The sequence below is a fragment of the Lupinus angustifolius genome, chromosome LG04 (genome assembly GCF_001865875.1).
Source record: "Lupinus angustifolius cultivar Tanjil chromosome LG04, LupAngTanjil_v1.0, whole genome shotgun sequence".
NCBI classification, from domain to species: domain Eukaryota; kingdom Viridiplantae; phylum Streptophyta; class Magnoliopsida; order Fabales; family Fabaceae; genus Lupinus; species Lupinus angustifolius.
The window spans coordinates 20,005,453-20,025,127 of record NC_032012.1 but is presented as its reverse complement, the minus strand read 5'-3'; the positions used below and the strand labels follow the sequence as shown (position 1 = coordinate 20,025,127).

The window sequence follows — 19,675 nt, the reverse complement described above, 5'->3', positions numbered from 1 at the left end:
CTTTACTATTTTACAATTTACATCTCTTTCAAGATTCAATTGTAGTATAGTATAGGGTTATGTCGAACCACAAGGAATTGCCTAATAAAATAAATCATATAAACATGTCAAAGCACAAATAATGGTTTAAACATATTTTGGTGATTTTTCGGTTTTATTTGCACATAAATAAATCAACAAGAAAAATAATTTAAGTATTCACAAATTCTTGAGGAGACAATCTTTTTGAATAAGGAAAATATAGTTCTCAACTTCTTGTGAGTTTGAACTAATTAGACATGTTCTTATGTTTTACTTTGGTTAACCCCAAACACCAAGGTCTGAAATCCTCCTTTTAGTGTATATCCTAAAATGGTAGAATCATAAACACTTATATTCATCACTTAAACAATACTACGACCGTAAAAGAGATTAGGTTGTCACAACCTAACCATTGGTGACTCTAATATTGAATGAGTGATGAATGTAAGATCTTAAGAAAAGCATGTTTAACTTGACAAATAAACTAAATAGTATAACTACTCTAAAGTTTATTTGTTAAGTGTTTGAAACAAGTAATTTTATTGACTTGAAATCATTTTTTAGGTGATCAATCTAAAAAGAGCATTAAGTACTTCTCAAACAAATAATATTAACCAAAGCACCAACTTGAATGATTAAAATCCAAACTTTTGTAAATTAAGAAGAAGTAGAAATTACATAACCTTGTTCAAAAGAAAATGTTTAGGAGCATGAGCTATCCATCCAAGGATTGGATGCTTTTGAATTCCAAATGAGAGTACAAAATTGATTTTTGTATATCATTTGCCTTATCTTTTTCTCCTCTTGAATTCTAACTAAAAATTACAAAGACTTACTTGAAAATGAAAACTCTAAATTAAGAAATGAAGAAAAAATTTCTATATGAGAGAATTCTGGCCTTCAAGTGTTTTTGAGAGGAATTTATGAAGAAATGGTGTATTCAAATCTGTTTTGCTCGAATGAATTGGCCTCCATTTATAGTCCCCATGCCAGATTGCTGAGCTGCTTAGTTGGACCGCTAAGCAGCTGACCAAACCCTTCGACATGGGTTTGGTCCCTTGACCAAGTAGCTTAGTCACCTTTGTGTATGACTCACCAAAGCTAGTTGTGGGCTATGAGACCAGCTATTGTGAGCTACTTCTGAAAAGCCTATGGTGGGCTACTTGAGGTGAGGTCATGGATGACTTCATGGTTTGCTTGAGGGTTAAGTCAAGTCTCGTAAGCACTGCCCAGCGCACCTGCTTCACCGTTGAGCTGCTTGTTCAGCAACTTCTGACCGTGTTGACTAGGACGTGGCTTGGTGTTTGCTGATCTGGCCAGGAGTATAGTTCTCTGCGGAGCAGCTTGGTTGGACCACTGAGCAGCTTGTTCAGCAGTTTGGTCTTGTGCCATGCTCGTATCGGACCATGTCAAACATATTTCTGACTGTGCCAGGCCTAGTCTAGTGCTAGGCTGAGCGGCTAAGCAGGTCCGCTCAGCTGCCTGGTTGAGCAGTTTGGTCCAGGTCAGGCACGTAGCCAGGTCAGCTCAGCAGGGCTTGTTCCACGCTCAGCTGCCTGGTTGAGCACATTGATTTTCTTGACTTTTGTTGCTTTTTGACCATGAATCTTTCTCTTCTTTTCTTCATTTTATTTCCTACAAAATACATAAAAAGGCAATACAAACACAAATATACCAAATTGTGATATTTTATACAAAAAGTATTGTTTTAAGTTGGTTTTTCTCAATTATGCTTAAGATAAGTGTCATAAAAGTGTATGATTTTTAGGTATGTTTGGCACTTATCAAACTCTCGCCTGAGCCACAGCCTCGCCAAAGCAGGAAGAATATCCCTCACCCAAGCGAGGGGACTATCTCTCAAGCGACAAATGGAGAAAAAATGTCCAAATCTCTGCCTGTCCCTCGCCCAAGCGAGGGACTATCGCTCAAGCAATAATTGAAGAAAAAAGTCATCGCCCAAGCGAGATGTTCATGTTGAAATTGGTCATTTCTCTCGCTCAAGCGAGAATATCTAACTTGATCGAGAGACCAGAAGTCTGGAACATATATAGGCGGTTACAAAAATCAAAAGAAGTTATCCAAGCATTTTCCACACGAATTTAGAGAGATAAACACTGGAGAGGAGGAGAGAAGTCGTGGGAACGACTTTAGATCTATAATTTCTTGTAATTTCTCATGATAAGAGTGTTGTAATGGCAAATATGAGTGGCTAGTTCTGCGGTGTTGGGATTGAAAATGTAATTTTCTAACTTTTTTACTCCTGGATTTAATTCTTTAATGTATTCTGATTTTGGGAAGTTTATCTCGTGTTTAATGCTTGAATTTACTTTGCAACTGGATTCTTGATGTTAGATCCTGAAGTTGAACTTGGTATCGAATCTAGTTTGTCTTCCTTAATACATCATTGCTCTAGGAATGGACAATGATGAATGAATTGCTTTTACATTAAACTTAAGGCTAGATAATTGGTTAAATATCCAAAGAATTGATATTTGAATAATTATCTAAGGATTTTGTACTCAAGGAATTGATCAAAATGATTCGAAGAAAATGTACATCAAAATCTGAGATTTCACAAGTTATGTGAAATTGAAACTAAGGATTGCAAAGGGAAAGAATGATGAACTCCAATCCCAACTCATTTAATTTCATAGTTTAAATTCTACATTTTTACAACTTTATTAAAAAACCAAACGAATATCAAAATCTTAAATTTTGTAAATATATACTCAATATACTTCTTCAAGAATTAGTATAAATTCAATCTCCTCTCTGATGACGATATCCCAATATTTATCGAATTTGTTACTTGAACGATATGGTTCACTTGCCGTACCAAAAATACCAACATATTAAAAAACCTTCAGGTTGTTCCATGTAGATTTCTTCTTCCAAATCACCATTTAAGAAAACAGTCTTAACATCAATTTGATGTACTAATAAATTATATATCGCAACGAGCGGAATTAGTACTCTAATGGATGTTATTATAGTAACAGGTGAAAAGGTGTCGAAGAAATCTACATTATCCATTTGCCTGAAATCCTTAACTACAAGATGAGCCTTGTATTTATCCACAGTGCCATCAGGTTTCAGTTTCTTTTTCAATATTCACTTACAACCAATAAGTTTGCAACCAGGAAGCAAGCCAGCTAAATGTCAGGTCTTGTTAGACTCTAGAGAATCAATTTCATCATTTATGACCACTTGCCACAAATTAACATCCAAAGAATTCAAAGCTTCTTGGAGAGTTGATAGATCATCTTCCAATGTATAGACCATATAATCAGGTTCATACTCTCTAGTAGTCATTGTTTTCTTACTTCTTCTAGGTTCTATTTCTAACACATAGTTATTATTATTATTTCTAATCACAGGTATGTTACTACTTGTTGTGCCCCCTCTATTCCTCAATTTAAAAGTGAATTTCATATCATTGAAGTATGCATTATTATAATCAATGATCACTTTTGTGTTAAGGTCATAAAACATGTATGTCTTGTTGTTTACAATATACCCAATAAATACACATTCATAGGCTCTACTTGCGAATTTAACTCTCTTGGGGTCTGGTATCCGAACATAGGCCAGACAACCCCAAGTTCTCAAATAAGACAAGTTTGGTTATCTATTCTTAATAATTTCATATGGGGAATTTTTCTTTTAGCTTTGGAGCCTCTATTTAGCACATAACATACAGTTAATAAAATTTCACCCCACCAAGAGGGTGCTACACCAGAACTTAACATAATAGTTACAACTAATTTAGTTAAAGTTCTATTCTTTCTTACAGCTTTACCATTCATTTCAGGTGAATATGGTGCAGTTGTTTCATGAATAATGTCATTTAATTTATAAAAATATTTAAATACGTTAGAGTCATATTCAATGCCTCTATCGCTTCTGAGTTTCTTTATTTTATTATTGAGTTGATTTTCAATTTCAGTTACATATAACTTAAACATGTCAAGTGCTTCACTTTTATTTTTCATAAGATATACATAAGTAAAATCATAACAATCATCAATAAAAGTGATAAAAATAACATTTACCATTTATAGTTAACGTTCCATCTAATTCACATATATCTGAGTGTATTAAATCTAAAGGCTCGGATTCTCGCATTACTGATTTTTTAGGGTTTTTGATTTTTCACTTGACTGCATGATTCACAAACTTCAAAATCAATTTTTAGATAACTTTGGAATTAAACATAAGCTACTCAAATTTGAAATTGCACGTTTATTAATATGACAAAGTCTAGAATGCCAAATGTTAAAATCACACAACATGTAAAGAGAATCTGAAATTTTATTAATAGAAACATCAACATTTAATTTAAACATGTCATCAGTGGCATACCATTTCCCAACAAATACCTCATTCCTAATAAGAGTATACAAGTCTATTTCTATGGTCTGGGTAAAACTAGCCTTATTAAGAAGAAAACTAGAAACTAGATTCTTCCTCATCTCTGGAGTGTGCATTACATCTTTGAAAATCAGAATCTTCCCAAATGTAAACTTCAACTCCAGATCACCATTTCCAGCAACAACAGTGGTGTAGGAGTCACCCAACAACACATTCTTGCCATCAACATCTATGTATGTTTTGAACATAGCATGGTTATAGTAGACATGGCGAGATGCGCTAGTATCTACCCACCACTCATTAGTTCCTCCAACCATAGTGACCTCAGATAATATAGCCACAAATGGCTCATCAACCATGTTGGCTTGTGGAGGACGGTCTATTGGTTTATTTCTCCACTTGTGTCTCATATGACCTGGTTTCCCACACTTGAAGCATGTGAACAAGTTTCTAGAGTCATTCTTAGTAGGTGGCTTAGCATATTGGACATTTTGAGGATTCCAATTCTTGTTGCGACTGATGTTCTTAGCCTTATTCCCATTGCGGTTCTGATTCTTGAAATTAGTGCTAGAAAGCTTTAGAACCGCATGAGAATTTCTTCTTAGTGTTATTGTTGGAGACAATCAGCACCTCTTCTCTTTGATTTTTCTTACGATCCTCTTCTTTAATACGAAGATGAATGATCAGAGATTCCAAAGAGATTTCTTTGGTCTTATGCCTTAGAAGGTTATTGAGGTCCTTCCACGTATGAGGCAATTTGTCAATTATGATAGCCACTTGGAATTACTCATCTAGGGACATACGCTCAGAAATAATCTCATGAGCAATTTTCTGTATCTCGTGGGACTGAGACTACTAATTTATCATCAGTCATCTAATACTTGAGGTAGTAGTTAACACCATACTTTTTAGTGTCAGCTTCCTTGGTATCATATTTCTTTTCAAGTACATACCAAATTAATTTGGCATACTTGTATGAGTTATAGTAATCATAGAGATCATCGGACAACCCATTCAGAATGAAGTTCTTACATAAGTAATCATTTTCATTCCAGAGAGCTATTTCAATAGCCAGTTTATCTATTTCCTCTTTTTTAGCCTCATCTGACACCATTGGGATATCGATTTTCAGAACATGGGCAACTTTTCTCATAGTGAGGAAAAATTCCATCTTATGTTGTCAAAGTTCGAAATTTGTCCCATCAAACCGAAATGGCTTGTTCAGGTCATAGTTGTTCGGTCCAGTAATATTATCTACGAATGTCATTGAAGTAGAAACGTCTTTAAAATGTTGTTACTGTAGCTCACAACAATTCTAAATGATACGAAATAATCGTTATTGGCTGAGTAACAACCAGATCGCTCTCTTTAAGACGTTTCGTGATATTGCTAAAATTGTGCAAGCAGGCTATCAATCATGATGTCCCCAGTATAAAACAACTCAGTTCTCTGTTATACGATTTCTTACTGCACTGTAAGAATCGCTCTCGAATACACTCACAATATGGCTACCAATGTCAATTCTCGAATTCTCATAGTATGACTATCCGTGCCAATTCTTTTTCTACAATGTTGACTATCAGTTCTCGAAATTCTCACTTTGGATGACTGTGACAATTCTCAAGTGCCACGGAAAGAAAGAGGGAGAAGGTTGCCGGAAATGCGTCGGCGGAATATAAGGGGGGAAAAAGAGAAGTTGAGAGGTAAACGCCTTCAACTTGGTGCAAATTATAATGAGGGAATAAGACCTTTATTTATAGTCTGAGGCCTCCAACGGCTCTTTCACTAACGGCTCTATCATAATGGTCGAGATATCCTCCAATGGCTCTTTCCTTGTTGCATGTGTGTTGACTTGGTTAACATATGGTTCAAGCCTAAAAAGCCCAAAAAAATGAAATAAATTAATAAATAAATATTTTATTAAAAAATGTTGGGTCGCAGCTTAAGGCTTATAAAGCCTTTCAACTTCTCTCCTCCAAACAAAATGGGAATTATGAGTTTTTTATTTCACTTTAAAACATCATTATTTCAACAAATTCTAACATAGTCTCAATTAACATAGGTTCAAGAAAATGCTAATGATATGACATAGTGATTGTTATAGCTAAGGTAATACAAGGAAGAATATTAAATAGTGAGAAGTGTGAAGACCTTGCAATTGATGAAAGGTGAATAGGTGAAAGCCATGATTGAAGAATGTTAGGTAGGTTAGTAGGTAGTGCAAATTGGATGATCAAGTAATTATAGGAGATTAATAAGTAGTGTCTTTTATATGTTCTATTTGATTTGTTTGTTAGAGAAGAGAGGAGTAAAGAACAAAATGGAAACAAAAATAGGTGTGTTGTCATGGATATTTCTCTTCACTTTCCCTTTAATGAAGCAGCCTATGGTCACAATCTATATGCCTTCCAAGTTTCAATACTAAGGTCAAACATGAATAATGTTTTTATGAACTTGTACCTCTTTTATAATGTTTAAGGTTATGCATATTAAGAAATTATTAAATGTTGTGAAAATTGAGTTTATTTTGATTAAAACATCTTCATTTAAAAATATGTGATGAAAAGGAGAATATAATAAATAAATATGTAGTTTTTTTTGTTTTACTAAGAGAGTATCCACATCTTTTTTGGTAAGAAACTAATAACTTTCGGGATTTGTGACTGTATTTCCCAACAAATATTACTCCTAGAAATTGAACACTCGATCTTAAAGATTTAGTGAAGTCTTACACCATTAGATCAACGTCTAATTGTTAAATAAATATATAGTTGAAAAAGAAGATATAATTTAATCTTTTCAGTTTCTAAAACATTTCCCGATTTTTATCCTCAACTAAAATTAAGGTTGTATTTTATCATCAACTAAAATTCATTTCCCTATTTTTTCAGGTTGTTTAAGTCTGAATAACTTTTCGATTATGGGTGTTAGTCTCTCTATCAAGTTTTCGCTTACAAGTCTGAAGTGCACATCAATAACCATGACCATTGATTTAGTTGTGCATGTTAGACACTAATGTGCAGCTTGAACATTAAAAGAACCAGACCTAATAGTCAATAGTCACCTAACCTTTTTCGGTTATTTTTTGAATGCAAATGAAAACGTGATGAAGAGACTAACACAGCATAACTGAAAAAACTTAAGGACAAAAGATGTCTGAAAAAAAAGGTAGAAAACAAACTTCACACAACAAAAATTGAGGAACAAAAAAATATGTACGCTTAATGTTAAATATTGTCATGTGTTGTATATAAAGTTTTACACAAAAAATATATTTAAGTGTTCAAATATTACTTCAGTTCCTTGGTGCAGAGGTTTTGAAAAGCTATTCAAACATCATCACAGGTTTTCAATGTGAGATTGTTAACTAGAATATGCACAAGTGTAGAATACGTTTAGAGTGCATGAGAAGTAAAATCTTGATCCATCCTCTGCAACACACTTTCTCAACAGCTCTATGCAGTAGTGGTCAGTTTTTCTTTGAGATTCTGCAATCTTATATCAGATTGGTGATAAGGACCAAACCTATATAATTGTCTCATTTACCACTAGAATGAGCTACTGTTGCATTACACAGCTTGTGCATTATAATTCATTACCCTTTAGTTTTGTTTTCTAACCCTTCTTCACTTGATTATACTGTAATATCAGTATTAACATATTACATTCTAACTATGCGCTATGCAAGTCAACAAGACAAGTTTCTCAGCAAAATTGTTATAAAATATCAAAACTATCTTCCTCCAAGTTCAACATTCATATGCCAAACAAAATATAACAGTTTAACAGAACTATACGTTTCTGTTTTATTAGTAGCCTTCAAATGCCAAAAATGTCTATAATCCTGACAACTTTGCATAGCTCAGACGATAATTTTGGTCGGACCAGATGAAACTGCAGCCTCCTTCACAGTATGTCCTGGAAAAATCACAAAAGTAGTGTACTTGAGGGTCAAAAATTATGATATGGCCCAAAAGGCACTGTGCATAGAAAAGGAGGATTCTCCTATCATCCAATACATGTAATAAATTTCTAACTTGGATAACCAACATCAAGTTTTTACTACAGCTTTACAAGATAGCTATGTTATAATATTTTAGGCATATTTTCTACCTTATCAACACCACATTCATGTTTTTATTCTCTCATTCAAATATTGCTCGAGTCTACAGTAGGGAAGGGATAGAAATGAATTACCATGTGTAGGACGTTGAGGAGGTGGCGCTTCGCCGTAGATGGCTTTGAGCCTTGCTAGAGGGACCACTGCAGAATGCATTTCGGCATCAGCAAAAAGTTGCTGTTTCCAATCCCACAAGGTCTTTCTAATGGTCTTGTTGGATTTGACAAGAGATTCCTTCTCAGCCTCTAGAGCTTGAAGGGTCTTTTCGTTACTCCAAGATCTCATGCACAGTAATCCAAATGAAGCAGCAAGACAAACATTAACCACTGTGTTGTTGTTTGAAGCTCTCCTAGCCGTGTCAACTATCTTGTTAACAATCTCCATTTCTTTCCTGAAATCAAATCAAAACCACCACTAAGAAAACCAAATGGTCATTTAAATAAGAAAAACTAAACAGATGTAATGGTAGATATTCAACAAAAACAATAGTATGGGCATATGGTGTTTCTAATAACGTATACGAGCAACTTTCATAAATATTTCAACGAAATCTTCAAAAAAATTGGAGCGGCTACTGACTCCTTCACGCCCCAGGAAGATTCGCCAACCAGAACAGACCAAAAATATAGGCTGACTCCTCTAAAGTGAGTTCATCTTTAAAGAGAGCAAATATGCATGTATCCACCATTGAATCGATAAAATGCACCGAGACCTCAACTAACTAATCGATCTAAGGATTGATGTACACTTATTTGCTCAATTTACATGAGCCTTTTTCAATATGAAAACTTTACGGCCAAAATGTCTAGAACTAAGTCTCTCATTGGTTAGAAATTTCGAATCCCCCGACAAAGCTTTGTACATCTACAGTCCCCATACCCTATCAGGTGAGCACCTCATGCCAATCCTCTCAGGAAAGTGCATCAACTAAGATGCTCCATTTCAAATTTCCATAAAAATCTGAATTTATTTGTTATCAATTAAAGTGATACAAGTAAGGTTAACTCTATAATCAAATAGGAAGGAATGGGATCCCAATACATGCACATATATGATGTATCAACTATCATGTATCGTATTTATCACCAAAATCAGGCTTAAACATCTCCAAAATGGTTTTATTTATTTAAAATATATATAATAATTCTTTAAACTCAAATCGGAGAAAGAGAACACCGATTCAAAAATCTAAAAGATATAATATTAAGCTAAAGTGTTGAAGATGTTAAAGAGCTTGTTTTATTTTGAAGCCATGAGAACAGTAGCTTACCGGAAATGGCGGCGGCGGAAACTTATGCTGTGACGATTAATAAACTCGATAGAGTGAGAGGCACAACCGCACAACACAATGGCTCTATTGCTACCTGATACGACATCGTTTGAATCCTTTACTATTTTTCTTTTACTTTTTATTTTTAAACAATTTATTGATTTATTCTATGAAAATTTAATTGTTTAAATCTACTTATTAATTTAAATCATTATATTTTTGTATAATTGATAACTACATGAAATAATTTTTTTAACTTATTCTTAGATTAAGTTGATTATGTCCCTTGAAAAATATAATTATCTATACATCTTTAACCATTTGATAGTTCTTACACAAGCGCGCAAAATTTAAAAAAAAAATTTATTTGGATATTTAAAATTTAAAAATATTTGTTATTGAACTTTTGAATTTTAAAATTGTCTTATGAATATCTAACGACTTTAAAAATATTTGTAATTGAGCTTTAAAATATTGTATTCTATTTGATTTTTATATAGTTCAAGGATAGAACACAAGATAATAGTTTTTAGTTATAAAACTCAAACCAAGTTAAATTAAATGTGAATGGTTCAGTTCATTGATCCATTGTTTTTTAATAACTACTACTATAAATCAAAAGTAGATTGACAATTATGTTAGGCTTGAGGGAGGAAGGAGACTGTGAGATGGAAGTAACAATATAACAGTCAGAGAGGACAACAAATATGACAACAACATGGCGAGATTGAGAAAGTATGAAAGAGAAATGATGAGTGTCGGGTGGTTGAGAGTGGCAAGAGTGATACTTGCGCGCCACCATTATAATGAAGAGGGATATCGTTGTTAGAAAAAAGGTAGGGCTAAAATTAAGTCAATTTGAGTTGAACTAGAGTTCAATTGATAAAAATTTGCTTAGTTTAAAACTGGACTCAAATTATTTTTTAGCTCGATTAAAGTTCATGAATTATTTAATTTAGTTCGAGTTGGTTCAATTGGACAACTCAAATAATTAATTCATTTTAAAAAATTAGTCATGTTATATTAAATACAAACATATAAAACTAATTTATATATATTTATTTATTTATGTGTCTGTGGTGTTTGCTTTCCTTCATTGAAAAAAAATATTAAATAAAACCAATATGTTTTATAAATTTTCACTTCTAAAATACCGAAAATGAAGATAAAAAATAAAAAATAAAAATGTTTTCATAATTAAAGAAGAAGAAAATCTATGTATTGTAGTATAAGTGTTATATATTATTGTATATCCAGAAGAATTAAATGGACAATAGGAAATGTTTTCTCTAAAGAGAAATTAAGAAATGTTTTCACAATTAAAAGATGAGAAAAAATATATGTATAAGTATAAGTGATTGGTAAATGATATAGGAAATATGTATAAATATTTAAATAAACATTACAATATCTTCACGGAAAGAACGTTATAGAAATTGTGTAAAATAAGTCTCTCCAAAATCTATCTTTTGAGGTGAGAAAAGAAAATTGGGACATAAACTACGTTTCGTTAATCAAATAGGCACTCACGAACTCAACGAGAGGGTATATTGAATTCGAAATCGAAGGGTTTGATGGAGAAGGTTGTGGAAGAATTGGAGAAGGTTAAGAGAGAATGGGATGAGACAAATGTGAAAACCCAGGAACACATAAAAGCAATTGAAGAACATGGAAAGAAATCTTCAATTGAAACTAATAACAACAATAATTATAATTCACTTCCTAGATTGAATGGAATTGCTCAAGATTCTCTTCAATCCCTTTCTTCTTTGTGTTTTAGGCTTGATCTTCTTGCTCCTCAGTTACCCACTCATCATGATGTTCAATCTGCACAATCATTGCTTCAATCATGGAAAACCCAAACTCAAAGGTAGCGTCTTTCTCTCTCTCTCTTCTTTTCTTCATCTTTCTCATGTTATTAGTGTTACCCATGATTTGTATTTTGTATTTTTTATTGATTTTACCTAGTGCCTTTTATGATTTTATATAACATTAGACGGAATTTTCTGGGGTTTCTAGTTGCTATTTATTTCATGTGGTTAATTACTAGAGATCTGTGAAGCATGCATAATTCAGAATAGTCAATGTGTTCTTATCTAACACTTTTCTGTATCAGACACTCTTGTATTTTACAACTTTTAACATCGACTTTTGAATTATATACCATTAATTAGAAAAATATATATTATTATGTTAGTGTCACTCGTGTTAATTTTGAAAAAATGGGCCCCCAATGTACTAGGCTCTCATATCGTGGGATGTTTGGAGTACACAATTTTGTCCTTGTAAGTGGACATGTTGTTTCGAGGATTTAAGCCTTTGACCTTCAAGTCACAAGGCAACAACATTGTCGTTCCACTTAGGCTCGTCCTCACTCATATGAACTTTGAAAACATTATCTGTATCTTTTAATTTAAGATTTGTGTTTTTAAGTGATCCATATATTAAGTTATTGTTTACTTAATTATTGACATTGAGTTGTATGTATGTTTATTATTTTTGTTGACAGTTTGTGTTTGAACTTCTGTCTTAACAGTTTGAGATCAAGTCTGAGGAATGCCAATTTGCAAGCAAAGGCGAATATGAGGAAAGCTGCTAAAGAGGAGGTCATGTTATTGACTTAGCATTATGCTATTATTTTGCCTAAATACTTTATTATTCAATGTCTGTAATGAAATGCCCAGAATTTTGTATGCTTTGTGTCCTAATGAAGAATTATTAAGATCATATTATATCAACCACTACCCTGTTTGCTGCTAATAGTGACATTGAAGACACATTTGATTGAGGAAGCAAGATGATAATATTATATAACCGTTTAGCTGAGTTATTTGTAGTTCTCTATATTTGTACTTTGGACTGCATTGTGAAATTTTGTTTTATATGATGCAGAGAGAACTTCTTCTAGGTGGTGGAGAAGAGTCAACAATTCGCAGACGCAACTTACAGTATGTTCTTGCAAAGATACAATTATGATTTGCTTGTTTTAATTTTTCTTCGGTCATTTCATTGGAAAGTTCATTAATTCGGCCAGTTGAAGTATTTTGGTTTATTTAATTTGCAATTGCCTTGTAGGACAAAAGCTGGAATGACATCTGCTGCAGAAAGCATCACTGAAAGCCTACGTCGTACTCGACAAATAATGGTTCAGGTTTGTTACTAGTTCCTTCCTTTTATGAAACAACTACAATATACTGTTCAACTAGTTGGTGTCAGTAATATGGATCTTTCAAGCCATTGGGTTCTATTCAAAGCCAAGCTTTCAGGGAAACCTCAATAGCTAGGTCTTTTTTCACCTTACCATGCGTGTGTTTGCTACACTTAATTTTTCAATCTGGTTAATACTTAATTGCTCAGCATTTAATACCATAGAGAAGAATAGTCTTATAGGCTTATAGCTGTTTGGTAAAGTTTCCTTTGAGTTCAATAGTCACTTTGCAATAATAATTATGCCTAAAGCAGTAAAGCATTTCTCCATTTCATGTGTGATATCCCTAACAATCATCCCATCATTTTTGAGATAAATAAAATGAGCCTAAACCTTGCAACTTTGTGGTACGGTGTGATTTCACATTTTCACCCCAACATTGATTACACATATCTTATTGAACTCACATTTATTATACTGTCATTCTTCTATTAACTGAAAACCCCTTGATTTCAAAGTTTCTCAACACAACTAAAGTTTAGAATTTACTCCTCTCATGTTTCAACTCATCAACTATGACTACTTCTTTCTCAGAGAGCATGGACTGTAGAATTAGGTTATGTTTATTTTTTATAGAGTGTAAACCTCGGCGCAACAGTAAAGTTGATGCCTTGTGACCTGGAGGTCATGAATTCGAATACTGGAAATAGATTCTCCACTTATGGGGGTAAGATTGCATACATTTTCCCTCTCTAGACCCTATCAAGTCGGAGCCTCATGCACTAACCTGCTCTTTTAGAAGAATGAGGCCCTAGTTGGATGTGCTCAATACGTACATTTAAAAGAAAGTAAAAGGGCATAAGATCAAAAGTGGCCATTGGCACTGCTATAAAATAAAGCTGACCATTGGCGTAAACCTGTTGATATAGAAGATTCTTTTGCACCTCCATGAGTTAGCTCACCAGTTGGTACCTTCCCCTATCATAGATATTCTTTATAGTTCAAATATATATGGTTCAAACTCTGGTTTTACTCTAGAGGCTTCCACCGGACTTCTTATGGACATATTATAAGTTTTTTTATAGAAAAAGGAAGACCACATTCAGGTGTTTTTGTTTCCTTTTGTTACTCTTGACCAAACTTCCCAATAGGTATATCGCCTCCACGACACAAAACCAAATTGATTCTGTTATGCAGGACTTTCTAGTTTTAATCTACTCTGGCTTACTCTTTCCCAGTTTTATAATGTGACGCATGAGTGTGATCCCTTTATGGTTTGCACAATTTTGTACATCTCCTTTATTATTGTAAATAGGTATCAAAGTGGTACCCTTCCACACATCCACAAATGTTTTGGAGTTCATTATCTGGTTGAACAACGAAGTAATCTAAGCTATATGCCATCCTTTATTATTGTAAATAGGTGCCGAAGTGGTACCCTTCCACACATCCAGAAAATTTTTTAAGCTCATTTATCTGGTTGAACAACTAAGTAATCTAGGTTATATCCCAACACTTACATACTTCGATAGGTATATTATATAGCCCAACTCCCTTTCCATTGTTGTCCTTTTTAGTGCTTCCTTTACCTTAACTATTGAGTTCCACATTAAGAAGTTGTAATTTTGATCATCCTATCTAGATTCTTCGTTTTCAAGACTAAAAGTCCAAAACTATTATTCACACTCAGTACTCGTAACATTTTATTTATTCCACCCCGATTGTTTTGTAAATGCATCCCTTTTAGGACATATAAAGATAAGCATATTGATCTTATCTGTATCTTCATGTAGGAGGTTGAACGGAGTACAAACACAGTTATGACTCTCGGTAGGTGCCTTTTCTTCCCTCTCCCCGGCTCATATCTATTTGTATCTTTATGATTGTGCTACCTTTTGGGTTTGATACTTTTTTTTACTATAGTTAACTTAATGTATAGCCCACCCCATCTAGTGGATTAAGGCTTGGTTGTTGTTGTTGTTGTTTACTTAATATAGCTTATAAAAAATATACAACGACAAGGAAATATGTGCTAAATGATTATATGTTGGCTGCATAATTCAGTTAGATGACTTAGATCTGAGTGAATATTAGCAAATTGATTTGTGAGTGGAGGGAATGAGTTTTAAGTCAGTTGTAAGATCTTGAGATTATCACATTTACAACTTCTGCATACTCCAAGACACAGCTCTTTTAAGTCCCCCTTTCCTTCAAATAGAAGTTCTTGTTTTCTGTCTCCACACAAGGCCCTCAAGTTATGTATTTTCTGATAGCTTAGTAAAAATTTCTGGAACTTATCCTTTATGTGGGTTTTGTTGTTCTCCTTCTATCAATAGCAGAAGTATTATAAGAGTTTCATATGGGTGGTGGTTTTCTTATTTCAACTGGTGCACTTGGATTTCCTTGTTTTAAGCAAACACATAATCTAGTTTGGAATTTGCAATCAACTTTAGAATCAATTTTGACCTCAAAATAAGCAAGGAAACCATGTCATTTGCTTTTGAATCCGCCAAATAACTCCATCATTATACACTTTTAAGTTTTTCTCAGTTCCTTGTGTGCAAAACGGTAACCGTATCTTTCTCGTGCAATCTTCTGAAATTGAAGTTCCACTGATTCTTCTACTGTTCATATCACTTGACTTGTTATCAATATTATATGAATTGTGAACCTTCTTCTTCGCCCAGCGATTCATGCTAATATGCATGCTAAAAACTAGTTTTTGACTAACTGAAATACTGATATTAAGAAATGAGGATAATGACTGAGGAGTTTTAAAAGTACTTTGTTCTGTACATTTGTTTTAAAAAACTGCTTGGATATACAGAGGAATCAACTGGAGTATTAAAAAAGGCTGAGAGTGAATATAAAGGTCAGCGCTCATTGTTCACGCGCACGCGGAACCTGCTCTCGACGATGCAGCGTCAAGATGTCTTGGACAGGTATTAGAAGTAAAAGCAACTGAATATTTTTCTCCACCAAATTTATTTAATCTTCCTAATGAATGAATAATTGCAACTTACATCTGAACAGGTTGATACTTGGAGTTGGCTTCTTCTTGTTTTCCCTGGCTGTTCTTTACGTTGTTTCGAAGCGGATCGGGATACTTACCTTACAGAAGAAGGTTACTGCAGCTATAAAGGCTGGTGTTGTGGGGCAGGCAGGGTTAAGACCTCAAGCTGGTGCTGGTGATATAAATCTGCATGAAATCAGAGTTGATCATGGTCATAATAGGGAGGCTCCTCCAGTTCCAAGAATGCATGATGAACTTTGATGCATTCTTAAGGAAAAAAGTACCATTTGTTTCATTTTTATTGTGCCTTTTCTTTTTGGTTTCTTCTCTATACTTGATTGTTTTAGTGTTGTACCTACAATGATTTTGAAGCAGGAATTCAAAGTAAAGACTTCTGTTTTACTAAGTAGATTATTATAGAAAAAATCACACTTTTTAATTGCTTTTCTACCTTGATTATTGTGCAATACTCTGATCTCTAAGCAAGGCTCTACACACATCAAAGCTCAATGGTATTTGGATAGAAATTTATAAGGGTACTAACTAAATTGAATGTAAAATTGATAAATATAATAATTAAACTGAGTAAATTATTTTAAAGGTGATTATTTTGATGCAATTATATAACTAATACAAAATATCAAATAAAACATTTGTTTCACTTATTGTAATTTAAACAAAAAAAACGTATTATCTCTTCTGTGAAATCCTTTAATGTACTTTTGAATAAAGTCAGATTGGAAAACTTTGAACATAAGAGTGGGAGGAATTTAAGTCTCTCAAACCTGTAATCATTTGTTTTGTCTCTGAATTTATATTTATAGAAATATTCATTACTTATACATTTAAATCTAAATTCAGATATTAGTGTTTCATATATTCAGTGTACTATTTTAAAAACCTAAAGTAGGTTTTATCAAAATTAGATAGGGTTGATCAATTATATATATAATAATAACAATTTATTAATTAATAAAATTACTGTAATTTATCTTCGTTAGAAGCATTAAACTTTTATTGAAATAAAGTTACTTTTGCTCTTAAACACTGCTGAGTACAATAACATTTTCTGGCATATATTAATATTATATAATATCTGAACTTAATAAGCGAATTGACTAATCTTGATTTGAGCAACTAATCTTAATTCTCAAACTCAGAACTTTAGAATAACTCAGACATGTGAAAGTATAATTTTTTATAAATAATGATAATGACATTGTTATGAAGCAACAATTCATCATTGGATGACCAGAATTAAAGTTCTAGAATGATGAGCCTCTCTAACAAAATCTCTTCTTAGTGTACGTTTGGTATAGATGAAGTTTATATTTTCACTTTATAAACAGTGAGATTACAAACTGTGAAATTATAATTTGCTTATGTTTGGGTACCTTAGCTGAAAACTGAATATAAATTAATCTATTTTGTTTGAGTAAGGTAGAAAGCTTATTTTTCTACATAGCAAATTGCATAAATGGGTATGAGGTTATTTGTTTATGTTATGATTATTTTATTTGACTTTTACACTATTTAAATATACATTCTTTAATATTTACCACAATATATATTTTTACTATAATTTTTTTAGTTTTTAATATTGCATAACAAAAGTTAAAAAAATATTAAAATAAAATACAATATAAAAACCAATATCAATATTAAAAAACCTGGTACATAAATAAATAGAAGTTGTTAAACTTGAATTACACAATTGACAAAATAAATAATACACAAATGTCAAGTTTTAATAATGTCATCCCTAATTGAATCTCGAACAAGACACATGTGATCAGAAGATATATTATCCATGTATTCAGCAAGATCACCATCATCATCATTGGTCGCCCAAGCTCAAGTCTGCATCTTGCCTGAACGAGAGGTTGGCGCTCAAGCGACACTTCCAATATTGAAGGCCAAAATCTGTGCGTTTCTAGCCCAGGCGACACCTGTCGCCCGAGCAAGGTACATCGACTTAAAACAGTTCTCTAACTCGCTCAAGTGAAAATCTCTAGCTTGAGCGAGAGTCTACAATGTTGAGAAAATAAAAGGATGATGTTGTGAAGAGTTATGATATTTGATGGAAGAGTAAAAATGATGAGATACAAAGTTATGTTGGGGTAAAATGGGAAATTGAAAAATTGGAGAAAAAAATAAGCTAGCCAAAAATAAGCAGCCCATGATTTTGGAGCTTACGATTTTTGCTTATTTTTTCAAAAAAATAAGTTGAGTTTATAATTTCATTTTGTTGTCAAACATACATACTTTATAATTTCATTTGGTTGTCAAACATACATAGTTTATATTTTTAGCTTATTTTTCAAAAAATAAACATAAGCTACAAAATATAAGCTCAACCAAACATGGGCTTAATGTTGATGTCAAAAGAATTTCGGCTGTGTTTTTTGGTAAAATGAAGAGTTTTTGATCTTGTAACACCGCGAATTTTACTACCTTAAAAATATATGTTTTTATTAATTATATTTTCGAAAATGAATTTTTGGGAATTTTCGGTAAAGAATTAGACGAAACTCTAGTTGAGTTTTAGTCTTGTAATTCTATTTCCAACTTGGTGATAAATTTTCATGATTTTTGGAGACAGTCGGTTTCGGACCGCTGTCGGGACCGAATCTCACCCGGTATGGCTCAAAAAGTGGTTTTTGAGTTCCGTAACTCAGAATCGAATTCCGATCACGCCGTTGGCTTCGTAATCAAATTTAGAGTCAAGATAGACCCTGAGTTGGTTCATAACTATTTTCTAAAATATTTTCACTCGGAATGCCGAAATTCGAAGTTCCAACCGTAAAGTAAAATCGGGCAATCATTTTTTGCTATTCGAGCATGGTTTTAATCGCGCGCGTTTCGCCAAAGTCGTCACATCGCATGAGTCACTTCACAAAATCTACCTACTAAATCTTATAGATTTCACTCATTAATGCCTTGATTTACTACCCCAAAATCCCCAAAATCACTCAACAAATCCTCTCACTCCACCACCATTAGACACATCACCTATGCTAGTCTAAATCTACTTACCTTGCATTAAATTTTATGATTTGATGAGGGTGAGGCTCTCCTATAAATACCCCACCTCATTCTCTCATTTTTACACTAAATTTCTTATACAAACTAAGATAGTCTTTTATGTTTCTTCTTCATCTTCTTCTCATACTTCATAGAAAGTTATGAGCTTTTATTATGTTGTTCATAAAGTAGAGTTTATATTTGTTCTTTAAGTATTTTATGAAGGCATAACTAAAGGGGATGATAATAAAATCATATGAACCTTTATGTAGTTGTTGACTTTTGTAAATCTTGAAATTTCTTCCTTGTTCTTAGATGGAAAAATTATATCTTTGGACAAGGTTAGATGAGTTATTTGTTTGGAAATATTAGAAATTATTGTTAGTATTTGAATATGTTTAAAGGTGATGATTTTAACATCAAAGGAACCTTTAATGTGTTTAGGAAAAAGTTTGTATTTTATTCTAGAAAGTTTATGATGTTGATGAGTTGTTGAAAATGTTTCGTTTTTAGAAAGTATTATGTTTTAAAAGTGGTTTAGCATATTTTACTCTTTCATTTCCAAGTTAAAATAATGATTTGGGATAAAAGATGATTTATTAAAGTCTTGACTTCATAAACTTAAAGTGTTATGAAGTTTTGGATATTAAAGTAGTAGAAAGTCTTACCTTAGGATTTATTTTCATGACTATGAAAATAACACTTACT

The 19,675-nt window shown here is 32.8% G+C and overlaps 2 protein-coding genes and 1 pseudogene across 2 annotated transcripts; 1 reads left to right on the top strand and 2 right to left on the bottom strand.

Moving 5' to 3' along the window:
- Positions 1 to 4,751, bottom strand: part of LOC109344698 — a 28,770-nt pseudogene extending 24,019 nt beyond the window's left edge.
- LOC109346139 lies at positions 8,030 to 9,910 on the bottom strand. The gene is made up of 3 exons (XM_019585536.1): positions 9,783 to 9,910; positions 8,590 to 8,903; positions 8,030 to 8,310 (listed from the first exon to the last, which is right to left on the bottom strand). The coding sequence occupies exons 2-3, from the start codon at positions 8,894 to 8,896 to the stop codon at positions 8,255 to 8,257; spliced, it is 363 nt and encodes a 120-aa protein (XP_019441081.1). The 5' UTR covers positions 8,897 to 8,903; positions 9,783 to 9,910; the 3' UTR covers positions 8,030 to 8,254.
- LOC109346138 lies at positions 11,259 to 16,380 on the top strand. The gene is made up of 7 exons (XM_019585535.1): positions 11,259 to 11,652; positions 12,319 to 12,388; positions 12,675 to 12,730; positions 12,858 to 12,933; positions 14,724 to 14,760; positions 15,758 to 15,872; positions 15,964 to 16,380. The coding sequence occupies exons 1-7, from the start codon at positions 11,357 to 11,359 to the stop codon at positions 16,202 to 16,204; spliced, it is 891 nt and encodes a 296-aa protein (XP_019441080.1). The 5' UTR covers positions 11,259 to 11,356; the 3' UTR covers positions 16,205 to 16,380.